Raw genomic sequence first — 26,071 nt, 5'->3', positions numbered from 1 at the left:
GTGAATTGAGTGATAGTTTACATGGGAGGACATCGGTTTTACACCCATCGTTTTATTGCAGTGATTAAAATCTCCTCCATGCGTCCTCATCCTCATTCAACAGTATTTGCTTCTGTTTCCTCTGATTTTTTTTTTTTTTAATGTTCACAGAAACACTCAGGACTGTATAATCATTTAAACAACTAAAGGGCACATTCTGCAAGCCTGGCTCCTGGCCGCAAGCACACAGCCTTTCTCTTTCCATGAATCTAGAGTCTTCAGCTGCTCGATCTCTCCATGTCCTCATCTCTGCCTCCATCTCAGGTGTCGCTGCTTCTCTGGTTAGGGTCCCCCATTCTGCTTGTGCTCTTCTCCCTTGATGTCCTAGGGTCGTCTGTTCCTGGACTGTAAGATTAACTACTTCTCACTTTTTGTTACAGAACTTCTACCTTTACAGTTGTGACAGTCGCAATTAGTCATAATAATAATTACTCACTATTGAATCATGAGAATCTTATCCCCATATCTTTTCACCAGACCCGTCTAGACAATATGAGAACAGTGGGGATTCTGCCTTCCCCTGTACATGCAGTGTTTATCGTATAGCCCCACTGCACTTCCGGTATGTTATTGTTAAGCACCGTTAAGTTGGTTTCGACTCATAGAGATGCTGAATAGGGTTTCCAAGAGCAGCTAGTGGGTTTGAATTTCTGACCTTGTGGTTTGAAGTCCAGTGCTGATCCTACTGTGCCACACCAGGCATCCACACTCTCAGTAGACCTTGGGAGTGTTTTTTTTTTTTTTTAAATAAAAACAGCTCTATTGTTGCCATTAATATTATTTGTTTAAATTACGGAAACCTTATTGGGGCGGGGAACAATATAGTGATTGAGTAGAGTCTTTGGAGCAAGCAAACCTGAGATAAAATCTCCAACTATCAAATAGGACTGCTAATGCCTGTCTCACCTGGTGACTGGGATTGTTTATTAAATGTAAGTTCTTATCCATTACACTCCCCTACATTTTTATCAGTTTTATACCTAACACCCTTGTGGGCATTGTTCACAGTCTAGGGAACTATTTTCCAAATGGTTTTTCCAGGTGGTTCGTTAAAAAGTTCTATTACTTAACTTATTTTGTTGAAGACTGTGTGCATGTTTAATGACTGGGTTACATATTTGGTAATACTTAATACATAATATTTTCCAGGCTGAAAATTTTTCCTGCTCTTGATCTGTGGTCATGTTTCTTATACTGTTTAGGTGTTGTTGATGATTTTAAGTGTAAAATGTAGTATTATTTTAAAAGTTGTTGTTGTGAAGTGCTGTTGAGTGGGTTCTGACCCATAGTGACCCTGTATAGGGTTTCCTAGGAGCAATTGGTGAGTTTGAACTGCTGACCTTGCAGTTCAAACAGATTTGTAGTCTGGCTCATTAACCCACAGCGCCACAGAGTACAGAGTACACACACACACAAATGAGGAACATCAAAAAATTCATGGAATCCATTAACTTTCTGAAGCCCCCTTGTGGTGTGTGTGTGTGTGTGTGTGTGTGTGTGTGTGTGTGTGTGCGTGTGTGTTGTTAGGTGCTGTTGAGTCAGTTCTGACTCATAGCAACGCTGCACAAGGCTGTAAATCTTTATGGAAGAAGGAAGCCTCATCTTTCTCCTATGGAGTGACTGGTGGGTATGAATACTGACCTTGGAGTTAGCAGTCCAGTGCTTTATCCTGTAGCAATATCAGTGCTCATTTTATGTATGTATGTAGAACAACAACACCACATTGGTAAATACAGCAAAAGAAAAAAATCAAACTCAGTTGTTCTACAAGGCTTCCTATTTAGTAAACAAAAAGAAAAAAATCAAACTTCTACTATAAATCTTTTGGTATATATACTAAATAAATAAGTAAGTAAGTAAGTAAAATCTTTTAGTACAATTGAGTTTAAATTTTCAAATTTTTATTTGTTTACCAATGTGGTGTTAAGTGCCATCGAGTTGGTTCTGACACATAGTAACCCTGTATAGTGTTTACAAGGCTATAAATCTTTTGGGAGCAAAAAGCTTCATCTTTCTCTCATGTTTACCAATGTTGTTGTTACGTGCCATCGAGTCGGTACCAATCCATAGCGACCTTACCCACAGCAGAACAAAACACTGCCCAATCCTGGGCCAGCCTCACTAGTGAAGCCACACTTGAGTCCATCGATGCTGCCACTTGGCCATTCCATCTCGTTGGGGGTCTTCCTCTTTTTCTCTGACACTCCACCTTACCAAACAGGATATCCTTCTCCAGTGATTGGTCCCTCCTGACAATATGTCTGAAGTATGAGAGACAAAGTTTGGCTCTCTTGGCCTCCAAGGAGCACTCTGGCTGTACTTCTTCCAAAACAGATCTATTGGTTCTTTTGGCAGCCCATGGCACTTTCAATATTCTCCTCCAACACTATAACTCAAATGCATTAATTCTTCTACGGTCTTCCTTATTTACTGTCCAACTTTTGCATGCATATGAGGTTATTAAAAATACCATGGTTTGGGTCAGGCACACCTTAGTCTTCAATCTGACATCTTTGCTCTTCAGTGCTTTAAAAAAGGTCTTGTACAGCTTATTTGCCTAATGCAACACGTCGTTTGATTTCTTGACTGCTGCTTCCATGAGTGTTGATAGTTGCTCCAAGAAAAATGAAGTCCTTGACAACTTCAGTCTTTTCTCCATTGATAAGAATGTTGTTTACTGATCCAGTGGTGAGGATTTTTGTTTCCTTTACATTGAGATGTAATCCATACTGAAGGCTGTGCTCTTTGATCTTCATCAGTAAATATTTGAAGTCCTCTCTGCTTTCAGCAAGCAAGGTTGTATCATCTGCATATTGCAGGTTGTTAATAAGTCTTCCTCCAATCCCGATGGCACATTTTTCTTCATATAACCTAATTTCTCATATTATTTTCTCAGTATACAGGTTGAATAAGTATGGTGACAGAATACAACCCTGTCGCACACCTTTCTTAAGGTAAAACCATTCAGTGTTCCCATGTTCTGTTTGAACAACTACTTCTTGGTCTAGGTACAGATTCCTCATGAGTACAATTAAGTGTTCTGGAATACTCATACTTCGCAATGTTGTCCATAGCTTGTCATGATCCACACAATCAAAAGCCTTTGCTTAGTCAATAAAGCACAGGTAAACATCTATCTGATATTCTCTGCTTTCAGCCAAGATCCATCGGACATCAGCAATGATATCCCTCATTCCACAGCCTCTTCTGAAACTAGCTTGAACCTCTGGAAGTTCTCTTGCAGTTTATGATTGCAGCTGTTTCTGTATTAGTAAAACTTTACTCGCATGGGACATCAAAGACACTGTCCAATGATTTCCTTATTCCGTTGGGTCACCTCTCTTTGGAATGGGCACAAATATGGATCTCTTCCAATCAGTTGGCCAGATAGTTGTCTTCCAAATTTCTTGTCAAGAGATTAGTGAGTGCCTTCTGTGCTGCCTTACTTTCTTTCTTTTTTTTTTTTTTTTGTATTGAAAAAATTTATATTTAGAATTAGCCAGCTGGACTCTGTTTAGATGATCCCAACCCAATTTTGTTGGCAACATCCAAAGCATCATAGTCAGGAGCCAGTTGAACGGATGCCTTCTTTTCTCCATCGGGCCTGATTAAAGTGTTGACCTTGGCTACGTCAATGTCATAGAGTTTCTTCACAGCCTGTTTCATCTGGTGCTTGTTGGCCTTGACATCCACAATGAACACAAGGGTGTTATCATCTTCAGTCTTCTTCATGACTGACTCAGTAGTCAGGGAACTTGATGATGGCATAGTGGTCAAGTTTGTTTCTCCTGGGGGAGCTCTTCCGAGGATATTTGGGCTGCCTCTGGAGCCTCAGAGTCTTGGGCCACCGGAATGTGGTTGTCGTGTGGATTTTCTTTCTTTTTGTGGCTGTGGACGCCTTTCAGCACTGCCTTCTTGGCCTTCAATGCCTTTGCTTTGGCTTCAGCTTTGGGAGGGGCAGGGGCTTCCTTCTTCGCCTTTGGCACCATCTTTGTAAAAAGGCCAGCCTTACTTTCTTGAAAGATTTCAATTTTTATTCCATCAATTCCTGGTGCCTTGTTCTTTGCCAATTCCTTCAATGCACCTTGAACTTCCTCCATCCGTATCATTGGCCCTTGATCATATGCTACCTCTTGAAATGTTGAACATTAACCATTTCCTTTTGGTACAGTGACTCTGTGTATGCCTTCCATCTTCTTTTGTTGCTTTCTGCATTATTCTGTAATTTGCCCAGATAATCATTCAATAACGAAAGTCGAGGCTTGAATTTTTTTTTTTTCAGTTTCCCCATCTTGAGAAATGCTGAGCGTGTTCTTCCTTTTTGGTTTTCTGATTCCAGATCTTTGCACATTTTGTTGTAACATTTGGGTTTATCTTCTCGAGCTGATCTTTGAAATTTTCTGTTCAGCTCTTGGACCTTCTCATTTCTTCCATTTGCTTTAGCATCTCTATACTAGAGAGCAAGTTTCATTTTGACCTTTTCCTTCTTTCTTGTCTTCTTAATGACTTTTTGCTTTCTTCATGTATGGTGTTCTTAATGTCGTCCCACAACTCTTCTGTCTTTTAGTGTTTAATGTATCAAATCTGTTCTTAAGATAATCTGTAAATTCAGGTGGAATATATTCAAGGTCCTGTTTTGGCTCTCATGGACTTGTATTCATTTTTTTCAGCTTCAGTTTGAATTTGCATATGAGTAATTGCTGGTCTGTTCCACAGTCTGCCCCTGGCCTTGTTTTCACTGATGATATGGAGTTTTTCCAACGTCTCTTTCTGCAGATGTAGTCAATTTGATTTCTAGGTATTCCATCTGGTGAGTTACATGTGTATATTCATCTCTTATGCTGTCTAAAGAAGGTATTTCGAATGAACAAATCATTGATTTTTCAGAATTCTATCATGTGATCTCCAGCATCATTTCTATCACCAAGGCCATATTTTCCAACTACTGATCTTTCCTCTTTGCTCCCAACCTTTGCATTCCAATAGCCAGTAATGATCAATGCATCTTGATTGCATGTTTGATCAATTTCAGATTGAAGAAGTTGTTAGAATTCTTCTATTTCATCCTCACTGGCTTTAGTGGTTGGTGTATAAATTTGAATAATAGTGGTATTATCTGGGCTTCCCTGTAGGCACATGGATATTATCCTATCACAGACACCGTTGTACCTCATGACAGATCTGTATATGTTCTTTTTGACAATGAATGCAATACCATTTCTCCTCAATTTGTCATTCCCATGTGGTCATCAGATTGAAAATGGCCAATACCAGTCCATTTCAGCTCACTAATGCCTAGGATATTGATGTTTATGCATTCCATTTCATTTTTGGCAACTTCCAGTTTTCCCAGATTCATACTTTGTGCATTCCATGTTCTGATTTTCAGTGGATGTTTACAGCTGTTTCTCTTCATTTTGTGTTGTGCCCCATCAGCAAATGAAGGTCCCTTGGCTTTTCTCCCACGGGCTTTACTCCATCCATGTCATCACGGTCAACTCTACTTTGAGGAGGCAGCTCTTCCCCAGTTGCATTTTCAGTGCCTTCCAACCTGAGGGGCTCATTTTCTGGAACTATATCTGACAGTGTTTTTGTGATATTCATAAGGTTTTCAGTTACTAAATATTCAGAAGTAGTTCATCACTCCTTCTAATCTGTCTTTGTCTGGAAGTTCATCTGAAACCTGTTCATCATGGGTGACCCTGCTGGTATTTAAAATGCCAGTGGCATAGCTTTCAGGATCACAGCAACTTGCAAGCCACCACAGTACGACAAACTGACAGATGATTTGGGATGTATACCATTAGGTTATACTAATTTTCCTTGATTATTCAGCGGTCCTGAATTTTAGTGATGGTATATGCTAATCCCTGGAGGTTTGGAAACATACCCCAAAGCAGTAGAATTTACTCTGTACACTTGTATATTTATATTTTAAGATCCATATAAATTTTATATTTTATGTTATTGTTGATAGGTGCCGTAGAGTTGGTTTCAACTTGTAGGGACCCTATGCACAACAGAATGAAACCTGCCCATAACCTCACAATCATGTATAAGCTTTTTTCCTGACCCTCTACTTTTCCAACTGTGATGTCTTTCTCCCGGAACTGGTCCCTTCTGATTATGTATCTGATGTATGAGAGACAAATCTAGTCATTCTGGCTTGTAAGGAGTATTCGGAGTGTACGTCTTGCAACGCAAATTTCTTTGTTCCTCTAGCAAGCAGTTCATAGTACTTTTAATATTATTCTCCAACACCGTAACTCTGGTAGCGTAGTTGTTACGAATTGGACTGGGAACCGCAAGGTCAGCAGTTCGAAACTACTGGCTGTTTCGCGGTAGAAAGATGAGGCTTTCTGCTCCCGTAAAGATTTATAGCCTCGGAAACCCTGTACAGGGTTGCTCTGAGTTGGAACCAACTCCATGGCACATAACAACAACAACCGTAATTCAAATGCATGATTCTTTCTTGGTTTTCCTATTTGTTATCTGACTTTCACATGTATATGAGGTGATTAAGAATACCATGGGTAAGGTCAGACACTCAGTAGTCCTCAAACTGACATATTTGCTTTTTAACACCTTAAACAGGTCTTGTGCAGCAAGGTTGTATCATTTACATATTGTAGGTTGTTAGTGAATCTTCCTCCAAATCTAATGCCAAATTCTTCATATAACCCAATTTCTCAGATTATTTGCTCACTATATGGTGAAAGTATTCAACCCTGATACATACCTTTTCTGGTTTCAATGCACTTAGTGTCCCCTTGTTCTGTTTAAGTGACTGCATCTTGGTCTGTATACAAATTCCTCATGAGCACAATTAAGTGTTCTGGAATACCTGTTTTTCTCAACATTATCTGTGGCTTGTCATGATCCGTACAGTCAGAAGTCTTTGCATAGTCAGTCTTTCAGCATATATGTGTAAATATATATGTATGCACATAAATATTTTAATGACTGTTGTTGTAAAAGTGGTGTTTCATACTTACCTGTGGTTTTCATATATGACTGTAAGTCTATATATGTAAATATGATTTGTTCAAAAATCATAGGTACCTTTATTAAATAACAATATCAAAATGTGAAGTGATTGTTTCTGAACATTTCCTCCATCTAGGTTTGTACACTTTTTTTTTTTTTTTTTGAATTCCAGGGTGTTTTTAATACATGATTTTGTGTTTTGGATTTGCAGACGACAGAGTACAGTATCTATTCATTTCTCTAAATTAATCTGACTATTGTAGAATATCCTTAATGAGACACAGTTTAACACATCCTTCACTTTTATCACCAAGGAGAGAGGCCTGTCAGATGGGCTAGGGTGTAACCATTCTAACCATTTACTCTGGGTTTCACTTTTCACAGATGTCATTAAACTTAGGTTTTGGACATGTTTATTTCTAATGAAGTTGCTATGTCTATATGTGTGTGCCAAAGGGTTAATTTGCCATATGTAAATATTTTACATATCTCAAAATGTTTATAAATGCTCTATTTTAGTTCTGAGTTTTTATATACTGGAGGATGAAAAATTTATGATGCCTTGAGCCTGTTTTGACTCTGACTTATCCTAGCTAGTAAATATATTTTATTCAAATGCTCTTTAAAAATAATTTCAATAAGAATTGGTGGCTGTGAGGGTTATGTACTGAGGAGTCAGTGCCGACACATAGCGACCCTGTATAAGATTTCCGAGGCTGTAAATCTTTATGGGAGCAGAAAGCCTTATTTTTCTCCAATGGAGCAGCTGGTAGTTTCGAACTGCTGACCCTGAAGTTAGCCTGACTCATAACCACTATGCTACGAGAGCTCCTTCAATAGAAATTAAGAGGTATTAAAAAGGTTGTCTCTCCTGGTGCACTGTGAACTTGAAAGAGAGCACAAATGCTGATGTACATTTAAAGGCTAAGAAGAACAACCGCAGGGACTCAGCTTAAGAGTCATTTGTCCTTGATTTACACTTCTCACCCAGCAAGTCAGCAGGGCAGATATCACATGAGACCAGGGAACCCAGGTGTGGGCTACTTTGCTTTCACTTTGCTTTCTCCCTCAATCTCTCAGCAACCTGGATTTTAGTGGTCAGTGCAGTCTTGGCAGAGGGAGGGATGCATCATTGGTTTATACACTTCTGAAGGTGTTGTTTTTACCTGTCTAACCATTCTCCAAAGAATTCTTCACTTTAATTTACAGCAAGTCAAAATGGCAGCTTTGGCATCCTTGAGGGACTCAAGGTGTTGATTTTCAATGTTCGTTGACTTTGAGGAACTAAGAGACGTTTGTAGGACATGTAAGTTGGATGGAGTAAGGTTTCCCAAGGAAATTCTCACAGGGCAGCCCTTGCTTCTCTTGTAGAATGAGCAGGTATACTTTCTTGATTGAAAAAACATTCTTTGACATGAATTTCCTGGCCTTTTTCTAACCAGTGTAGTTTTACATTTTCTTACAACTTTTTCCTTATAAGCTCCCATGATTGTTTTGTGTCCTACAAGAAAATATCATGATTATCCTTTTTGAACTTGCCCCAAACAGAGACTATAACTGCATATCCCCTCAGAAGCCATGGTTTTGGTTGGGCCTTTTTTTTTTTTTTTTTTTAAGATATTCTGATTCTAAGACAAGCCTGTTACTCAGAAAACTTGTCTGTAGTCATCCACTGTTCTCAGAGACATGTTAAAGGTTTTTTGTTTGGAAAAAAATCCATTCATGTATGAACTGGAGCCCTAGTAGTAATACTTTTAGACTTACCCTCCTATATAGCATGTACTATGGGCTTTAGGGATCCTAGTACCTCAGTTTGAGAAGCTTGATTCTGAGACCTTGGTTACCCTTTTATGCTTGATTTAGAAATCTGGCCATGCCTGAAGTTATTTCCTCAATTGATTTCTTTACAAGTTGAGACTACCTTCTGTTAAGAAAGGCGCTTCAGTGCTACTACCCCCAGCTTGTTGTTGTTGTTAAGTGCCGTCGAGTCGGTTCCGACCCATAGCGACCCTGTACAGGGTTTCCGAGGGTGTAAATCCTTACGGGAGTAGAAAGCCTCATCTTTCTCCCGCGGAGCAGCTGGTAGTTTCGAACCGCTGACCTTAAGGTTCGCAGCCCGATTCGTAACCACTACGCTACCAGAGCTCCTAGCTTAGTTGGCATATAATGTTTTGATTTGTATTTAACGTGTACCTGAGGAGTCTATTCTCCACTAGGTACTCCATGACAAATACAGCAGGTAATTCCTGGTCCCTTAGTTATTGACATGAGATTCAGAGCATAATGTTTACAGGAAATTATCTGAAGGATAGGCAGTCAATTCAATTTTTTAAAAAGATTATATCTATGTAATTTTATCAGTATACCTTATTTTGCAGATCTTCCCATTCAGTTTTTTATATACCTGTTTGTATATTGTTCTGTTAGATGTTTCCAGAGTTTTCCTTAGCACCCTATAGAGAGAATCTGCTATATGAGACTGTTAAAATTTAGGTAATCAAAAATTTAAGATACACTATCATCAATTTCAAGCACTTTCTTGAAATATTTATTGTGTGATTAGCTGTTTTTTTCTTTTCTCCCCAACTTTGTTGCCTGACTTTCATGTGTTTAAAATATGCATATCAGCTAATTTTTGGAGAGGTTCTAAGGCTCCTTGCTGCCCTAGGTCTACACCGAAGATGGCTGAGTTCCTGAAAACCTTGCTTTAGACCTTTTAGAGTTGCTTCTTCTTTGGGTTTGATTTTGTCAACTTACACAGAGATACCCTTCAGGAAAAATCCCCGGGAAACCTTTACTTTTTAAGGATCGTATTACACAGTCACTCAGGGGAGAAACTTCTCCTGGTCTCAGAACTGAGAGGCGTTGTGCTTCTCCAGGGTAGCTGGTTTGTTTTTCTTATAATTGATCCTGTTTCCTTCTTCATGCTGCCTATCAAAATACCCATCTGTAGCTAGTGTATAGAACCTCAATCTATGTTTTTTGCTTATTAACTTTAGTCTTGGCCTCATCTTCCAAAATTAAGAAAAAAAACTCTATCCCCCCCCCCCCACACACACACACTTTTATTTCTTTCGCTACTGTGTGAGCTATTTTAAACACTTTTAAGAATGCAACAAGGCAAAATAACCATAATGAGCTCTCAGTAAGTATTGAAGCATATTCAGCGTGGTCATGTCAGCAGTGGTTGGTGGATGTTGTTTAACCTTTGTTGCAGGTTCCTTACCGTAGGAGTTGGGTGTGTGTGTCTGTTGGGCCAGGGAATGACCTGAGTGATGATACCCTGTTCTGCCAAGGTTGTCGCATCCAGCCCAACCTGGCCTATGGTTCTAAAACCCAGTGTAAGTCTCTTTGCTTCCCTTTCTTTCCATAGGGCTCTTCAGTGCTTCCTGGCAGCAGAACCCTGATGGTTTTGTCCTATCTATTCTCCAGATATAGCCTGAAGTACTGAAAATCCTTGGCGTAATTCCACCTATAACTGCAGGCATTGTAGTGTTTTCATTGAATAGTTTTAGGTCTAGGTTCAAGAGTTAAATTGGTCTATACTTGGTGCACATCAAATTGCTTACTTGCATTATGCTACAAATACAAACACCACCAAGTGTTTCTAGCTTAAAACAGCATCATACTAACTGTCCATCACTGGTCACAGGGCATTTTGGTCACTTGGAAACTCAAGGCCTCTGAGAAGTCACCATTTCCAACCATGCTGGTAACAGTATAGTGGAAAAGAGTTTCAGGGCTGGAGGTGAGTGGCTTCTATCAGCAGTCAAGTACACTGGCCTAGAAATGACACGGGTCACTTCTGTTTACAAGAAAGTGCTTGAACTTGTCACGTGACCTACAGTTCTGTTATGTGTCTGGAAAAGGAGAGAACCAGACACAATTTTCTCAATGACACTAATGACTATTACCTTAGGCTCTGGAATTAGCAGTCTTGCTTTATTGTTTATATAATTCATCCTACCTTTATTCTAGGACCCAAAAAAAAGGGGAAAAAAAAAAATCCTCCTGGTATGTGAACTTCAGTGAAACAGAATTAAAATTGGGGATAGACATTAGTTCAGAGGTACAAAATGAAATTAAGTATGCAACTATTGCAAAATGTATACCAATGAATTATGTGTTTGTTGCTCATATTAAACTGAAAGTTTAACTTTCTAGCAGTTTATGTGAAAAGGTTTATTAGATGGAGGTTCTTAACCTGAGATCTTATCTATCTATGAACTTTAGAGGCAGATCACTGAATTCCCTGATGTTGTTGTTGTTGTTAGGTGCCATCACGTTGGCACCGACTCATAGTGACCTTATGCACAGCAGAACGAAACAATGTCCAATCCTGGGCCAACCTCACCACTGTTGCCATACTTGAGTCCATTATTGAATCTTTCATTAATGAAAGTCGAGGCTTGAATTTTTTCTTCAGTTCACCCAATTTGAGAAATGCTTAGTGTGTTCTTCTTTTTTGGTTTCCTAATTCCAGATCTTTGCACATTTTATTATAATATTTGGGTTTATCTTCTTGAGCTGATCTTTGAAATTTTCTGTTCAGCTCTTGGACCTCCTCATTTCTTCCATTTGCTTTAGTATCTCTAAGATGGAGAGCAAGTTTCAGAGTCTCTTCTGACATCCATTATGACCTTTTCCTTCTTTCTTGTCTTAATGACTTTTTGCTCTTTTCACGTATGATGTTCTTGATGTCATCCCACAACTCTTCTGGTCTTCAGTCTTTAGTGTTTAATGTATCAAATCTGTCCTTCGGATGATCTGTAAATTCAGGAGGGATAAATTCAAGGTCCTATTTTGGCTCTCGTGGACTTGTTTTCATTTTCTTCAGCTTCAGTTTGAATTTGCATTTGAGTAATTGCTGCTCTGTTCCACAGTCTGCCCCTGGCCTTGTTTTTACTGATGATATGGAGCTTTTCCAAATCTTCTCTTTCCACGGATATCGTCAGTTTGATTTCTATGTATTCCATCTAGTGAGGTCCATGTGTATAGTCGTCTGTTATGCTGTCTAAAGAAAGTATTTGAAATAAACAAATCAGTGGCTTTGTAGAATTCTATCATGCATTCTCCAGTGTCATTTCTATCACCAAGGCCATGTTTTCCAACTATTGGTCCTTCCTCTTTGCTCCCAACCTTTGCATTCTAGTCACCAGTAATGATCAATACATCTTGATTGCATGTTTGATTGATTTCAGATTGAAGAAGTTGGTAGAATTCTTCCATTTCATCCTCACTGGCTTTAGTGGTTGGTGCATAAATTTGAATAATAGTAGTATTAACTGGGCTTCCCTGAAGGTGCATGGATATTATCCTATCACAGACAGCGTTGTACCTCATGACTGATCTAGATATGTTTTTTTTGACGATGAATGCAACACCATTCCTTTTCAGTTTGTCGTTCCTTGCATAGTAAACCATATGGTTGTCAGATTCATAATTGCCAATACCAGTCCGTTTCAGCTCACTAATGCCTAAGATATCAATGTTTATGCATTCCATTTCATTTTTGACAACTTCCAATTTTCCCAGATTCATACTTCATACATTCCATGTTCCGATTTTCAGTGGATGTTTACAGCTGTTTCTCTTCATTTTGAGTTGTGCCCCGTCAGCAAATGAAGGTTCTGTGGGCTTTTCTTCCATGAGTTTAACTCCATTCACGTCATCATGGTCTACTCTACTTTGAGGAGGCATGTCTTCCCCAGTTGCATTTTGAGTGCCTTCTAACCTGATGCTGTATGCAAAATGTGCATATGAATAGTCAGAGCTTTCATTAGATTCTAAGGGGCACCTGTGACCACATCCTCCACCAAAGGTTAAACATCACAGCGATAAGATAGACCCTTTGCATTCTTTTGACATATTATCAGGAAGGACAAGTTCCTGGAGAAGGATATGATGTTTGGAAAAGTGGATGGTTGGAGAAGAAGAGTAAGACCCTCCTAACTAGGTGGATGGTCACAGTGGCACAATGTCACAATGGTTGTGAGGTGGGTGCAGGACCAGGCAGTGTTTCATTCAGCTGTGCAATCAGTTGCTATGATTTGGGACTGACTTGATGGCACCTAAAAGCAATAGAATATTAAAAGGAAACTTAATGCCAGTGGCAATACCATACTTGACCTTTGGTCATTGTTTTGGGCATTTAACGTAATTTCTATGCTGCCTCCAAAAATAAAAAATTGTAGCATTATTTGAAAAAAAAAAAAAAGATCTCTGGTCAGAAGTGCCACCACACACTTTTCATGCTATTAATTTGTAAGCTTTCCGTATACTTTTATGTATTGACCCCTTCCTGTCAGATTTAATTATTGATATATCACAGGAGGATGTATCTAATTTTCTTGTAGCTTGAAAATTTTCTTTTTCTTAACCTTGCTTCTATATCTGTTTACATATCTTTTTCAGTTGCAATTTCATTTCTGTGTTTTCTTGTTTCAGTTTTATTTTGCTGTTGCTGAGAATATACACAACAAAACACTCAGCAGTTTCTACGTATATATTGTAGCGGCATTGACTATATTCATATGCAACCATAGCTACCCCTCCCCCTTTTCTGAGTTATTCCTCTGCCAATAGCATCAATTCACTGCCCCTTAACTTCCTATCTAGAGTCCTGCTGTGATGCTGTAGGATAAGCACTGGACTGCTAACTGCAAGGTCACCGTGAATCGGAACCAACTTGATAGCACTTAAAATCAATAACAAACTTCCTATCTAATGTTTTGTATTACTGCTGTCAATTTGATACCATGTAGGAATCCTAGTGTGGCACTGTGGGTTAATGCACCAGACTGCAAACTGTTTGAACTGCAAGATCAGCGGTTCAAGCTCACCACCTGCTCCTCGGAAACTCTTTACAGGATTGCTGTGGGTCGGAATTGACTTGACAGCATTTAACAACAACAAAAGATAATTCTTAAAAGAATATAATGCTCAAGACAGACCTTTTTTTCTACTAGTAAAGCTAAAAGATTGTTTGGTTTTAAAAAGACTTCAGGGGTATGTTTGGTTTAAGGTTTAACAAATTATGTTCAGGACAATAGTTTTAGGGGTTCATCCACCGTTCATGACTCCAGAAAGTATGAAGTCCATGAGAATTTGAAACTCTAGTCTACATTTATCCCCTTTTGACCAGAATTCTTCTATTGAATTTTTGATCAAAATGTTCAGTAATGGTAGCTGGGTACTGCAGAATGTGAAGCACCGACCATTCTTCCCACAACCCTCTCCCCAACTCAGTTGTTGTTGTTGTTGGTGGTGTTCTGTGCCATCGAATCGGTTCTGACTCATACAGGATTTCTGAGGAGTGACTTGTAAGTTTGAACCACCGACCTTGTGATTCAAACCAACCTTGAAATTGAGTACTTATCCTACGACGCCATACCAGGACTCCTCAGGTGGGTTTGATAATTCACTGCAGTGGCCAAACATACTCACAGTTACGGGGTTTATGAGGGAAGTTAAGACTATAATGCAGGGTACAGTTGTTCCAGTCCTCTGCTAATATATGCCCACCAGCTACACCACTTCATAATAAGCCTCAACCTGAAGGCACTAGGTTCTAGCTCAGTGGGTCAGCAAACCCACTACATCCTCCACTCAAGTGCCTGGAGGTGCTCCACTCTTACTTACTTACTCTACAAGGAACTTTCTTGCCCAGAACCACTCAGTTTTACTTGCTCAGTGGGCTGGAAAGCCCAGTCCTCTGGTTCTTGCTTCTGCTTCTGCTATCCCGTTTTCACATCTCTGGTGCCTTAGCGTTCTGTGCCTGGGTCGAGAAGGGTCAGTGTGCATAGATCACGGGGTACAAGGGATACACTCCACTCCTGGCTCTTCTTCTTGGATGGTGGTGAGATTCCCCCCTCTTGCTTCTAAGATGACTCATTTTATACTCGTGCCAGAGTTCCAAGTTTTTATAATTACAGTGAACTCTGTTAAAACATCCACAACGGAATCATGTCATCCTATCGGTAGCTTCTCCCACCTTCTTTTATCCAGGTCCATCAGTAAAGGAGTCATTTGATGAGAGTTACAAAGATATGACTGTTGCTAAGTACTGTCCAGTCAGTTCCGACTTAGAGCAACCATGTATAGGGTTTCTGAGGAACAGCTGGTGGGTTTGAACTGCTGACTTTGTGGTTTGCAGGCCAGTGCAGATCATACGGCGTCACACCAGGAGTCCAAGACATGGTTAGAGGAGACATATTGTTGTTATGTGCCGTGGAGTCGGTTCCGACTCATAGTGATTTTTCCGAGGCTGTAAATCTTTACGGGAGCAGAAAGCCTCATCTTTCTCCCACGGAACAACTGGTAGTTTCAAACTGCAGACCTTGAGTCTCGCAGCCCAATTTGTAACCACTACGCTACCAGAAGAGACATACGAAATAATTTATTACATCACAGGTATCATCCAGGTTTTCTGGTTTCTTGGCAAAGGAAGCAGTTGTTCATGGATTCCTATGTTTTCTTATTTAAATTTGTATGGTTTTATATTTTAAAAGAAATCAGTTTAAACTACAATTAGTTCTCTAATCACTTTTATGAATTTTCCGGTGTTCCTTATTCATACACTGTATAGATACTTCCTCTCAGAGATTCTTACCACATCCTTGTGTCATAAAACGGGTTGACTGGAGAGGTCTGTGGCAGAAGTGTCTCAAAGAAGGAACGTTAACAATCTACTCTGGATGAGGCAAAATCAGCTGCATGGCCTAGAGAGAATTTACAAACAACACTACAATGGATGCTTATCAACCAAAATTTAAACATATTGAATTCTGAAAAATCAAGATCAAAATGGGACGCATGCGCAATACTTTTACCAAGGAAGCAGCGTAAGCATATCTCGTAGAATGACATCGACCAACATTAGCACAGTGTTTTGACTGTATGTCCATACTAGTTATAGCCCATGGGCAAAAAGACTGCCTGAAAAGGTTTTAATAGTTTTTAGTAATCATAGTCTCAATAAAATGGTCTTAGTATTGTTATTTTGAGACTGTGATGCATGCATTGTTAGATAAAGTAACTCACTATCCTGATACTCTTGAGAATTAGGATACTTTTTAAAGATGCAGATATTATGGGATGCAAATATAAGATTGATTGTTGTTGTTAAGTGTCATTGAGTCCCTTCTGACTGCTAGACCTAGTATAGGATTTCCAAGGAGTAACTGTAGATCTTTTAGTTCATAGTCCCGTGCGTGCTGGTCCTATAGCACCACACTAGCAGTCCATAACATGATCAGAAATAACAGTATGAATTCATGACCTATTTTTTAAAACTGACCTTTTTTTCTGCTACTAAAAAGATGGAGTCCTGGTGTGGCACTATAGGGTACGCACTGGACCGCAAGGTTAGTTTAAACTGTAAGGTTGGTGATTGAAATTTACCAGCTGCTCCTCAGAAACCCTATACAGGGTTGCTGTAAATCGGAATCGACTTGGTTGCACGTTAACAACAGCAACAGCTAAAAAGATCTATAAACAATCACCAATCCAGTGGAAATGAGCATCCATAGAGCTTAGATTGTAATTCCTGGGAGAAATTGCTGATTTCAGGTTTGGGGCTGGGAATATGTAAGATGCACTTAAACAGCCTCTCATACCAAAAACAAGGACGTTCTCAAAGACTAGATGGGGTTGTTACAAAAAGATTCAGGAGCAAACATGAAGAGGCTTCCACTGGCCACAGATGTGATGGTTTGAGGAGTATTAAGAAGAGCATGAAATATGTTTAAATCCACTAATTTATAAGGAGACAAAAAAATAGCTAAGTAACTTGTTACTTTGAAAAGTCATAAAGGGGGGCGGGGATCTCTTTCCTGCCTTTCCAATTGCACCGCAGCATAACCAAATAATTAATGAGAAGTTTCTCTTTATAAATATTTTCCAGTAATAAATGTAAAAGAAACGATGATTGAGAAATTGTGGTACCATTCATTTTTCAAGTCGTAATAAAATAGATTCAGCCAAGGTCATGAACAGCCTCTGACTTGACACAGAGTTAGACAACTAGACATTATGTTCCTCCTGATGGAAGAAGTACCACCTAAGATGTGATCTTGTTTAAAAAATATGTATTGGAAGCTCTGTCTTTTTAAGTCTCTTGATTTGTCATCGTGAGGGAAATACAGGGAAAAGAGGAACATGTAAAATGGTATAATGGGATGCAGCCAACAATAGCTGAACTATAAGAAATTCCATACAGGACCAATCATTTAGTGTCTTCAACAGAGTAATGACAAGGTATGAGCACATGGAGGGTGAACCCAAGTTTTAGACAAGACTCCAGGAATATATCAATAAATTACAGCATATGAGTCTTATTTGCATCTCAGTTCAAACAAACTAAATAAAAATTAAGACAGAAATTGAACAATGGATATTTGGTTTTGAGGAATTAGTATTCAATTTCTTTTTAGATATGACAATGCTATTGTGGTTATGTTTAAACAGAGTTACCTTTTAGAGATCTATACGGAAACTTTAAGGGATAGAATGGAATAAAATCTGAAAAAGTGGGGAAGTGGATACGGATAGATAAACCAAGAAGAATGGCAACATTTTGATAATCTAAGCTGGGTGATGGTTATGTGGGGGTTCATTTGATCATATTTTGTCCTTTGTCTAAGTTTGAAAATTTCCATTTCTTTTTAAAAGGACTCTTATTTTTTGCCATCATCAAGAATCACCAGATATGATTATAGTGTTATTACCCATAATTATACATGCTGGGAATACAGTACTGAGAATATTCAAACAAAATCAGTGGCAGACTGTCAAATATTGGTTATGAATGTATTGCACTGTCTCTAACAACGTCTAGTGGTTTTCTTCTGGGTGTTTAGAATGGGCATGGCATTAATGAGCCGGCAGAGTATCATTTGCTGTGGATTTTGTGTTGTTGTTGCTCATGTAATTGGAAAACTGGGAAGAAAAGGTTGTTGCTGTTGTTGTTAGGTACCGTGGAGTCGCTCCAACTCATAGTGATTCTGGCACAGGGTTTCCAAGGCTGTAAATCTTTACGGGAGCAGAACGCCTCATCTTTCTCCCGCGGAACTGCTGGTAGTTTCGAACTGCCGACCTTGTGGTTAGCAGCCCGATTCGTAACCAAAAGGTACTCTGTCCTTAATCTAAATTGAACCTGTAATTTTGGGGTATAAACTATCATGTAAATGTGAGTTTTAGAAAAGGTGTTATTAAATTTTTTTTATAATGCACCAAAGGATTAGTTAAAAATATATATGTCTGATTTATGATTTTTCTCAGAACTGTATGTTTAGGACATATGTAGTTTTTGGTTGGGTCAGTTTACATCTGGTATTACTGAATTAAACGTACTTGCTGGGTAGACTTCAGAAAAGTCTACTTGATATGTTTTTGTTTACTTCCCTTAAAATGTCAGGGAACGTTGTTTTATCGGGAGAAGCTGATTTCAGCAACGCTGTAGGAACCTTCCCTTGTTATTGAGGTCTTTCTTATCTGGCAGTGTATGCTGTGCTACACTACCTGCCTATGTCTTCTGCTTTTAAAACATGTCTTGTACAACATTTGTTACGGTCACGAATAACCTTCAAGGTAGCACAAAGGACTAAAAGGAGTTAGAATCTTAAAGTGGAAATGAAATAAAATGGACAGTGGAGTGGTTTTAGTGTAGAGCACTCCTGTTATTGTGAGCTGCTGTTTGTTGGCCTTCAACTAATGTCTACCCCTTGCACAACATAAACGAAAGTCTGTCCCATCCTGTACCATTTCACTGGTTGGTTTTGGATGAGACCATCTTAATCTGGAAGTTCCACTGAAACCTGTTTAACATCATAGTAACAACACAGAAGCCTCCAAAAATCCTCTCCCAAATTAAATGCAAAGCATCCGCATGTGTGTCAGACTAGAACTGCATTCCATAGGGTTTTTGTTGGTTGATTTTTCAGAAGTAGATCATTAGGCCTTTCTTCCAAGGTTAGACTTGAGCCAACAACCTTTTGGTCAGCAAAAAGGGATGGGCACCACCTGTTCCATGATCTGCAGACTGGGCCTTAGGTTGCATTAAACATTTTCTCTTTGGTTTCAGCTGCTTTTTCTATGTTTTCCCTTTTTGTTTTGGTAGTCAAGATGAGTTTTTGTTGTTTTAAGACAACATATTTCTCTGTGTTCAATCTACTTCCAAAAAATTAAGCTATATTCCTTCTGTTTAAGTCATCATTAAATGGAAATGGAAATGGAAAATCTATTTGCATTCCTAAATTATCACTGCTGTTTCTGATTCAAAGGGATTTATTGGAAAAGGAAGAAGAGCATGTTTGATTTTTATCATATTGCAGTGACCCAAATAGCTTTCAGAAGTAGAAAATAAATTGTTACCAAGAGTTATAATATGCATTTTTGCTATGTGAGTTAGTATGTTCTATATTGTTGAGTCCTAAATAAATTAAAGTGTTCAATTATAAGTTTGTTTTTTTTTAAATTAAAAACACAAAACAAAACACTATGCTAATTTGTTTTTTCATGCCTACAGATTTTTGGTAGTTAGTAAACTGTTAGGGAGAAGTTTAGGGTTTTTTTCTTTTAGATTTAAAAGGAAGTCCTGGTATGGTGTTGTAGGATAAGCACTGGACTGCAAAGTCTGTTTGAACCAGGGGTTGGTGGTTCAAACCCACCAGATACTCCTTGGACATCCTATACAGGTCACTATGAGTTGGAACTGACTCAATAGCACTTAACAGCAACATTTACAATTCTGTTAATCTGTATGAACAATGTCAATTACTTTTCAAGTCTTAAATTTTTGGAATGATAGCAAACAGCTTTATGTAATATGGGTCTACTGATCAGATCTTCATATCCTATGGATTTAATATGAGGAATAGTTAAGAGATTATTGGATTTATTACCAGTTGCATTTAGGCAGAAGAAATGACAAAATAGTTATTATAAAAATTATTATACTATAATCAAAATTCAGATAGTCTTTGTTCACGCATTCGTATCATCATACAGTTGTTGCTTTGTTTCTTAATTAGAACTCATGAGAGGGAAGTGACCGTTAGCACAACTTACTAGGGGTTGGATTTCCTTTGATAGGTACAGATACCTTGCGCCATAATTAGTCTCAAGGATGGAGGCATCCCACTTAGTAGGTCTGGCTTTCATGGACTGTAGATATGTGCATGGCCAAGTCTTAAGAAGATAGAATCCAAATCAGCACTAAGCAATTTTCCTGTTAGGGTTATGTAAGAGATGACCCCCAGGAAACAGTTTTAACGAGTTGTAGATTTTTTGGTTTTGGATACCCACATTTGAAGTCTTTAAAATTTTTTCGAATTAAAATTAGATGTGTTTTATACAAAATGTTCCTTAGCTCTCTGAAATCTGCTTGTTTATTGTCATAGCCAAGCTCTAATATTTTATCCGTGGTTGGACATGGCCCAGAAGTTTAGGGAAATAATTGATCAAACCACCACATGACACAGAGTATTAGCACCAGGTAATTGTAGAGCTCCTTCAGTTCGGGGATTTGAGGTAGGATTCATGGCTGTGCTTTCGTGAACGGTATGAAGGTCTGCTTCCCCACAGTTACATATAAAGCTTTGAGTATATATCAGTTTTGGTTTTTGGAGTGTGAAGGTGGGCGGGGTATGGACCTTTTATCTGAATGGCACAGGACCCCTGTTTCCAGAGAAGATGTGTCCACTGTAAACCCAATTCTTTCATTTTACAAATTCTGCAACTAAGGGCTAAAGAAATGAAGAATTTGTCTTTAAGTAATTTTTTTTTTTTTTTTTTTTGAGTTATCAAGAAAGTCTGAGTTTGGATCTAAATGTTAATCTTTACTCACTGTTTTTATAAGTGCACTGGTTTTATAGACTATTATCCAAAATGTTGCATCCCAAATTTCATTCTCTTAGACTGTAAAGCAGAAGGAAAAAAAAAGTTCTTTAAACTCAGCCTGGTACTTTGAGGAGCTGATAGTTAGTAGTATTGTTACGGGCTATTTATTGTAGTTTAATTTTTTGCAAGTAAGTATATTGGCTATTCCCAGCCAGTGGAACATGGTTTGAGAAACTGCTTTTATGCTATAATTAACTTAGGAAATTTTTATATACAAAGAGATTCTTTGAAACAGGTTTTGCTTCCAAGTAGCTAAATCTCTTAGAATCTCTCTTAATTTGTAAAAAACTAAAGGTAAATTAGGTCTGAAGTTATATATTTCTGAAGTACTACTTTATTTTGAACTCTCTTGGAGTTTATTGTTTTACTTGGAATTTTCAGTTTTCAAATGTTGCAAACTTTGCCAAAGTTCTGATCCACTCCCCTGTTCATCTTCTTAGGTGGATGTTGTTGCCAGATTCCTCTTTTTTTATTCAGTCTTTAAAACATTTTAGAGAGAAATATTTTCTTGATTTACATGTGGCTTAAAATAGGTGTGTCTTCCATCCCTATTGCTAGTGCTCTGATTTTACTATTAAAAAACAACAAATCCATGAGCATTGAGTCAATTCCAATTCCCAGTGACCCTGCAGTACACAGTAGAACTGACCTAAGGGGTTGCGAAGGCTGGGACTCTGTATGGAACCAGACTGCCGCACCTTCTCTTGCAGGACTGGTGGAGTCGAACCACTGACCTTTCAGTAAGCATCTGAGTACTTTACTTGCTGTGCCACCAGTGTGTCTTGGTTTATTGTTGTTATTTTTAGTCCAGCTGTTGTTGTTAATTGCTGTCCAGTTTGTTCCGACTCATAACAACCCTTCATAGAGCTTCCATGGTTTTGAATCTTTGAGGGAGCAGAAAGCCTCACCTTTCTCCCATGGAGCAGCTGGTGGGCTCGAACTACAGACATTGTGGTTTGCAGTTCATTGCTTACCTTGTGAAGCCAGCACATTCCCTTTTGGTACTATCATTGTTTTGTTGTTAAATGCTGATGAATTACAGTGACCCTTCATAGGTATATAATTCTGAGGAGCAATTGGTTGGTTTGAACTGCCAACTTTGTGATTTGCGTTCAAGTGGCAAATGTTCAGGAATTGAGATTGATAGCAGTGGAAATTATAGGATATTTACTAACAGTTGAAGCAGTGTACCGTTTTTTAAAACACATCTCACTCCTTACTCCCCACCCTGTTGTTTCATATTTATTCTTTCTACATCTTACAGTAGGCAAAAGTTATAAACCTTTATTTTTGCTATTTAATCAGATATCTGAATGAGGTGAGTCGCTGAGCATTAATCATTGATAAAGGACATACTTATAAGAATGTTTTGTGGTACATAATTTTGAATATTTTTAGAGCACAGCATTTATCAGGATGCCACTAGTTTTAGATACTTCAGAAATTGAATTATGACAGCAACATGTATTTTAAATCTCAATTACAGACTCTGATTTTCATCCTTTACTTTTTACTGAAACCTTGAGCTTCTCTAAATGTTTAAAATTCTCTTCAATTGCTAGCTTCAAAAAAATGACATTGTATTGCTACTTAACTTGTCATTTTAGCCTTTGTAGAAATAACAAAAACACAGTGATAAAGTATCAATCTGCTACTATTTTTCTATAATGCTAATGGTATTATTTTAGGGAAGAAGATGGCATTCATTATCTGTATTCAGAGAGATAGTATTTATTTCTTTATTAATCTGTTTTAACACCAAATCCTAGAAAATCATTGTACCCTTTATTTTTCATCTAACTCTGATTCATGTTTCATGTATTCCTCAGCTTCAGTGGGTGATGTCAGATATGTCACGAGCAGTTTATGAAACCATTTATCATGACTGTGATAACAGGCCAAATAACTCAGGAAGGCTATAGCCCCAAGCAGCTACCGTAACTGACAAAACCAAATGTCAGCTTCAAGATTGACTACAAGTTTCTTTGTAATGCCCAGACCCAAAGACTGTAACTTTTAAAGACTCATTGTCAGCATTGTGATTGAAAATTTAAATGACTTTTAAAATAACCTTTAAATACGGTGTCCCACTTAGTTATTTATCTAAGTCATTCCTGTTCATTTCAGTCTTGGAGATGTGTTTCCAAATGTGGCATCACATTGCGTGGTTTTTCCAGTGTACTTAACTCTTATACCAGGACTAAGATTTGTGGTTATGAATGTCAGTGCTTTGTAAACAGATTTCTAAATGACCTTCATGTACTGAGTCCCTGGCCAAGTAAGTTGCCTGTTCATAACCTGTGTCCCCATTCTCTTTGGGTGTTTTTCACAAGTTTGGTCTTAGAATCACTGATTGGGACACCATTCAAGTATTTATTACTTGTGTAACACATGAGCCCGGTTTGATTCAGGGCTTTGGGTTGCTTTGAGCTGGTTCAGTTATGAATGACAAAGTGAAACAGGAACAGATCTGAATTTTAAAAATTTGGGTCATCTGGAACAGGAACAATTACCTGTTGAAGCCTTGGAAAGGAAGACTTGGAAGAGCTACAGTGAGCCATTTCAGGAGCCTGATGCTTGACATAGGATTGTTGCAAGGCTACGGAGAGTACACACATTCAAAGTGGTGTGTTTGAGCTCTGTCTTCGAACTGGGTATCATTGTGTAGAATCTGCCAATCAAGAGATTTGGCTACTTTGCAACAGGCACACAGCCCTTGTTTTCTATGAAGGAGATTAAATTTCTAGCTAGGCTTCTTGTTGTTAAGTGCTGTCGAGTTGGTTCCAACTCATAGCGATGCTGTATAGGGTTTCCGAGGAGTGGGTGGTGTTTGAGCTGGCTAGCACTTCAGTGCTTGCTGTTGTTGTTAAGTGTCATAGAGTCAGTTCCAACTCATAGCAACCCAGTATAGGGTTTCTGAAGAATGACTGGTGAGTGTGAACCACTGTCCTTGTGGTTCAAACCAACCTTGCAGTCCTGTACTTACCTTACAGCGCCGTGCCAGAAGTCCAGCTTAGACCTGTATTTTTTCCCCATTCTGGTTAGCATTCCAGTTCACCCACATTTTAACAATATTCGGCAGTTCCATTGTCAATTTGCTGCCATAATTGAACTGGTTTGATTGCTTTAAGTCTGTAAAGAAATGATGTGTTGGAAGAACTGTCTCCAAAAGCAGTTCTTAAGACCTCTGATTCACCCTTCCTTCCCATTCCCCAGTGACTGTCTTGGGTCCTTGAGTGTAGCATGTAAACATTTTGCCTTTATAACGTGAACATATGTAAAAGGTTGTTTGGAAATGATGTTGGTTAGTGAATAAAAAAGCAATAGGAGCAAACATTTTGGTGATTGTTATGTATTGAAGGGTGAAATTTTGTCTTCCAGTGGTTTATGTAGGAAAACCACTTCTAAAATTATACCTAAAATTTTTTGTATGATTTCAATTTATTTTTAAAGCAAAGGCCAGGTAAATTAAAAGGTTCTAATCTACCTGTGGTCTAAATGGTTTGTAGTGTGGTTGAAGACTTATTGTCTATATAATCAAACAAAATTCCTGTTTTATTTGGCATAGGAGTAACGTGGGGTTTCAGGCTCCGTGAGTGTAGTGCAAGAAGTAAAGACCTCATAACACAGCCACATTGTCTTTTGCCACTGGTGCATCATAATTGCTTATTGAGAATCTACTGGAACATTAGGTTTTCATGCTTTGACCTTTAGTGTCTTAAAAATAAGGGTAAGGCTGAGTTTGATTAAAACTTAAGAAATGTAGAGGTCAAGGTATAATTAGGTCTACAAATTAAAGTATGAATTAAAGTAACCTATATGAGTCCTGGTGTGGCGCTGTGGGCTACTGCGTCAGACTGCAAAGTTGTTTGAACTGCAAAGGTCGGTGGTTCAAGCTCACCACCTGCTCCAGGGTCGCCACAGGTCGGAATCGACTCGATGGCATTTAACAATGACATACAAACCACAGGACTTCTGGTGTGACATTGTAGGATCAGCACTAGACTGTGAACCACAAGGTTTGTGGTTTGAGTCTCCTACTGCTCCGCAGGAGAAAGATGAAGCTTTCTGCTCCTGCAAAGATTTAAAAGTCTTGGAAATGTTATACAGCTCACTATGAGTAGGAATCAATTTGATAACACCTAACAGCAACATGCTTTAATCACGCGTAAGTCATTATATACTGAGGGCCATTCCTAACTATGTTTGAGTGATTTGTGTGTGTGTTGCATTTCCTATTTCCATGCTATTTCAGGCTTTGTGGCAATGTGGTAACTTTGGCCATGAAATATATCTTGCTGTTGTTAAGTGCTGTTGAGTTGATTCTACTCATACCAAACCTGTATAGGATTTCCGAGGATCTTGTAGCTAGCAGTCAAGTGCTTATTTTTCCTATTCTGGTTAGTATTCCAGTTCACCCCCATTTTAACAATATGGGTCATATTTCCTCAAAATCTGTATACAGGGTCAGTATGAGTTAGAACTGGCTTGACAACACTCAACAACATATACATGCAAAAGTGAGTCAAAATTTATCTGTGCTCTGGCTGTAAAATTTATTGTAATCAACTTTTAGAAAAGACAAATACATCATTTTTTGACCGAATCTCCTTGCTTTTTAGTCCACCTTGTCCATTTGTCAAACAAGCTGTCATATGCCTTTATTAAAAAAATGTTTTAAGCTGAGCTGCGAGCCATGAATGCACTACTGTCTTCACTTCTTCATCAGAGGTGAACCTTCATCCTCAAACAGCTGCTTTCAGGGGACCAAACAGGTGAAAGTTCAATGGAACAAGGTCAGAACTATAGGAAGGATGCTTTACCACTTCAGAAGGAAGTTTTTGCAGAGTGTCAACAGTGTGGGCAGAGGTGTGTGGATGTGCATTGTCATGCAAGATCATGATGCCATTGGATAGCAGTCCTCTATGTGGATTGGAGGAAGACTCATTAACAATCTATGATATGCAGATGATAAAACCTTGCTTACTGAAGGTGAAGAGGACTTAAAACATTTGCTGATGAAGATCAAAGCATATGTAATAGTACTGACCAAGTGAAAGCAATGTACAGTTGAGTGGTTAGCTCTTGCATCAGACAGCATGGATTCACACCTTGTTGTTGTTGTTATGTGCCATCGAGTCGGCTC

At 38.6% G+C, this 26,071-nt stretch overlaps 2 protein-coding genes across 2 annotated transcripts in view; one reads left to right on the top strand and one right to left on the bottom strand.

The window, feature by feature from the left end:
- The window catches only part of LOC102825909, a 56,747-nt gene extending 52,940 nt beyond the window's left edge, over nucleotides 1-3,807 (bottom strand). The window contains exon 1 of the mRNA XM_006870988.1: nucleotides 3,586-3,807. Within this exon, the coding sequence (XP_006871050.1) occupies nucleotides 3,586-3,807 (222 nt within the window). The remainder of the gene's footprint in view (nucleotides 1-3,585) is intronic.
- MAST4 (microtubule associated serine/threonine kinase family member 4) overlaps nucleotides 1-26,071 on the top strand; it is an 880,190-nt gene that overhangs the window by 53,840 nt on the left and 800,279 nt on the right. The gene's annotated exons all lie outside the window — the stretch shown is intronic.

The sequence above is a fragment of the Chrysochloris asiatica genome, unplaced genomic scaffold (assembly GCF_000296735.1).
Source record: "Chrysochloris asiatica unplaced genomic scaffold, ChrAsi1.0 scaffold00157, whole genome shotgun sequence".
NCBI lineage: Eukaryota > Metazoa > Chordata > Mammalia > Afrosoricida > Chrysochloridae > Chrysochloris > Chrysochloris asiatica.
This window is presented reverse-complemented; position numbering and strand designations above follow the sequence as displayed.